Source organism: Elephantulus edwardii, unplaced genomic scaffold, assembly GCF_000299155.1.
Source record: "Elephantulus edwardii isolate Elephantulus edwardi_28Jun2011 unplaced genomic scaffold, EleEdw1.0 scaffold00118, whole genome shotgun sequence".
Classification (NCBI taxonomy): domain Eukaryota; kingdom Metazoa; phylum Chordata; class Mammalia; order Macroscelidea; family Macroscelididae; genus Elephantulus; species Elephantulus edwardii.
In genome coordinates, this window is record NW_006399868.1 from 8,527,966 (window position 1) to 8,531,319 (window position 3,354).

The 3,354-nt window shown below is 50.4% G+C and overlaps 1 protein-coding gene across 1 annotated transcript in view; it reads right to left on the minus strand.

Annotated features, from left to right (window-relative positions):
• Window positions 1-3,354, minus strand: part of RTTN (rotatin) — a 118,691-nt gene that overhangs the window by 22,769 nt on the left and 92,568 nt on the right. The window contains exons 36-37 of the mRNA XM_006892745.1: window positions 3,093-3,285; window positions 2,515-2,605 (exon numbers count right to left, since the gene is read on the minus strand). Of these exons, the coding sequence (XP_006892807.1) occupies window positions 2,515-2,605; window positions 3,093-3,285 (284 nt within the window). The remainder of the gene's footprint in view (window positions 1-2,514; window positions 2,606-3,092; window positions 3,286-3,354) is intronic.

Below are 3,354 nucleotides of genomic sequence, written 5' to 3' on the forward strand. Positions count from 1 at the left end.
GGACACGGAGGACAGAACTCCAGGAGGAAGGAGACCTGTGGCAAAGGGACCGGGTAATGGATGCAGACCTGATGGCCTCTCAACAAACCAGTTCATTCTGCTAATAAATCACTTTTTAAAAAGCAAGTTGAAAGAAAAACTAATAAAACAGCAAGTAAGATTTTCAAATGATCTGAAATCAAAACATAGCCAACCATGCATTATTCTCCTGGTACTGTATTTCCTCACAGCACCCTCACAGTGTCAAGAGCCATAGCATCACGCAAGGGGCTATCTTCAAAGCTGCATTTTGAATTCCGTTCAGAAAGCAAGTAGCTAAACTGCGGAATCAATATTCTAGAAGCAGAAAGGGGCACTTTGAAAGCAGAAATTCCACAATTCTGTAAGGAAAGATTAAAAATTATTCTTCACGGTTGCCAAGCAAGGAAACAGAAATGGGGGAGTCGAGGGGAACGCGACAGTCACATGGCTGCTGCGACACACAGGGTCTCACGTGTCCGTCAGCACAAAAACACTTCCTCATTAGCAAAGGTGAAATCACCAACACTATCAACAGAAAACTGTCTTTGGGGTATTATTTGGTATCAATATCACAGTATTAACCAACTACATTGAAAAAGCAATAGTGTGGATATGCAGTAACTGGAAAACAGCTGTGGGGTCTCATTCATCCATTGCTGTCCGCTGTCACCACATCCCAGAGGCACTGCTGACACGGCGAGCCACACAGATCTACGGCATTGGTGTGTGTGTGTGCCCCCTCCTCTCCATCTCTGTCTGTGTGTCTGTCTCTCTCTCTGTGTCTCTTCCTGTCTGCATGTTTCTGTCACTTCAACCCCATGTCTCTCTCTGTGTATTTGTGTGTCTCACTGTCTCTATATGTACATATGTCTTTCCCTCTCCCTCTGTGTTTTTCCGTCTCTTCCTGTGTGTATGTGTTTCTGTCTCTCTCTCTGTATGTATTTGTGCATCTCCATCTCTCTGTCTCTCATGGTCTGTATGTTTCTGTCACTCCCCCATCCCAACTCTGTATATTTGTGTGTCTCCATCTCACTGTCTCTGCCTGTCTGTCCGTCCCTCTCTCCCTGCCCCTCTGCGTTTTTCTCTCTCAGGTTTTGCTCCACCCACTTTATCCTGCAGCTCCCAAACAGGGCCCTCATTTGTAGAGTATGTGACCTTAAAGTAAATGGTCTGAGATGACACAACCACACTCCTTCTGCTCTCTGTGAGGAGCAAGCCCTCCCCTTCTGAATCTGCAGAGCTCCTCTGCATAAAGGTGCGGGTGGGATACCGTCATCGATACCGTCGTCTCCTATGGAGAGAATGCACGCATCCTCTGAAAGCCCATTCCCTCGCTGCCATGTTTGGCCCTTTCTACACACTGAGGTGACGCGTGTCTGACATCTGGGTGGATGACGTGCTCCCGTAACAGGTAAACACAGACAGGAAAGCCAAGAAGCAGCGTGAGTGAAGAAGGGCTGAATAGCTAACAATTTTTATTTTTTAAATTTTAAAAATAGTAGAACTTACTCTAAGGATTTTAACAAATTAAGTACAGTGAAAAGAACAGACATCACAGGGGTGGTGTGATACGGGGCAGGGGAGCTGGACCAGCCCCATGCCTCCATGTGATGCCCAACGATAACCAGACACTGGGCTGAGGACAGGGCCGGGACAGGCAGCGAATGAGTCCCTGTCACTGATCAGATCGTCATGAGGTGAGGTAAACTCAATAGCAAGGAGCAGGCAGGACAGACGCTGGGGTCAGGGAGAGAGTCCTGCTGCGCCTCCCCACCGTCCCAGGCCATCTCACGCTAACGTTCTCAACTACCCCCTTAAACAGCCTAATTACGCCATGTGTCCCTGCAAAGGTGTCCCTGCCTCTCAGTGGTACCACTGCCACAGAAGGTCTATTTCTGGCACTCAGAGCCGATCGTTCTAACACATCCTGCTGCTGAGAACTTGCATTTCCACCCGAGACATGCTCAATCAGATCTCCACTGTAGGGCTTGCTGGGGAAGTCGTACACGAGCGGATCCACGTGGACCCGGACGAGTCGCCAGGGAGACCCTGATGGTCACCAAGGATGGGAAGGGCAGGGAGGTAGGGCCCGGGAACTGCAAACAGACACACGTGGACTGGGCGAGGTGAAAGGCTAAAGAAAGTCAGCGGGGATCAGCTTAACACTGAAAACACTCAGGTCTGATTTGGGGTGTCTTCAATGTAGATGCAAATTCTCAGCAGGGGGTGAAACCTGGGGTCCCAGGGCAAAGATCTCGTGAAAGCCATGACCCTATGTGCACAGTCACATGGTGACCAAGCTCAGGGCAGGTCTGCACCTGTACACAAAGTCACACGGTCACATGGTGACCACGTTCAGGACAGGTCTATACCTGTACACAGAGTCACACAGTCACACAGTTACACAGTGACCACACTTAGGGCAGGTCTGCATCTGTACACACAGTCACGGGTCACACCGTGACCACGCTCAGGGCAAATCTGGACACTCACCTGGGCCTGGGTGTGTTCACCTGGAGACGAGGATGGCAGGAGGTTCCGGAGTTCCTGGACGCCCTTTTCTATGAGGGTGCAATCTGCGATACTGTTCCCAACAGAAAAGGAAAACCCATCAAGCGACTGGAACACTTCTTATCAAGGAACATTAATTCTGAGTTCAACGTTAACCATAAACAGAATTCCAGACCTTTTCTGAATGAAGAAAAAGTCTATAAAAAGATACCCAAGAAGAGTGGACAGATGGTGGACACTGTGTTAGAGCAGATGAGGGGATGTGACCAGGTACTACGTGTACAACGACAACGTGGGAACAAGACGTGCACTGCAAGGTGGACTGTTATGTACGGCCGAGTCAGGACTGACTCACAGCTGAGCCTTCAGGGTCTTTCAGAGGCAACGAATTGCACTGGAGGAAATGACATGTCGGTGTCCCCACAGCACACTGCCCCTTGATGCCCCATGTGGTGCCTGTACCCTCTCGGTGCCCCCACCCCGTGCTCTCCAGGTGCATCGAGACCGCTCTAAAGTTACAAACTCCCCTCGGCCCCGAGCCCCCAGGTGGGGGGTCTTACCCACAGAGACGCTCCAGGAGGCGGGTCTGTCGCAGGGCAGCTGTCGTGTCTTGTGGAGCGATGGCCACAAGGTTGTCCAAGAGGCTACACATGGCTGAGAGTAGAGCGGGGGTGACCCAGACACACGGCCGGGGCAGAAGGGCATAAAAGGACGAGTCTCGGGGAGGCCGTGGGGACACAGCTTCATGCTGACCTGTCATTTGAAAAACAGAATCAAAATTACTGCTTGTATTTGCCTTGTGTTTTATGTACGACAGTTGCA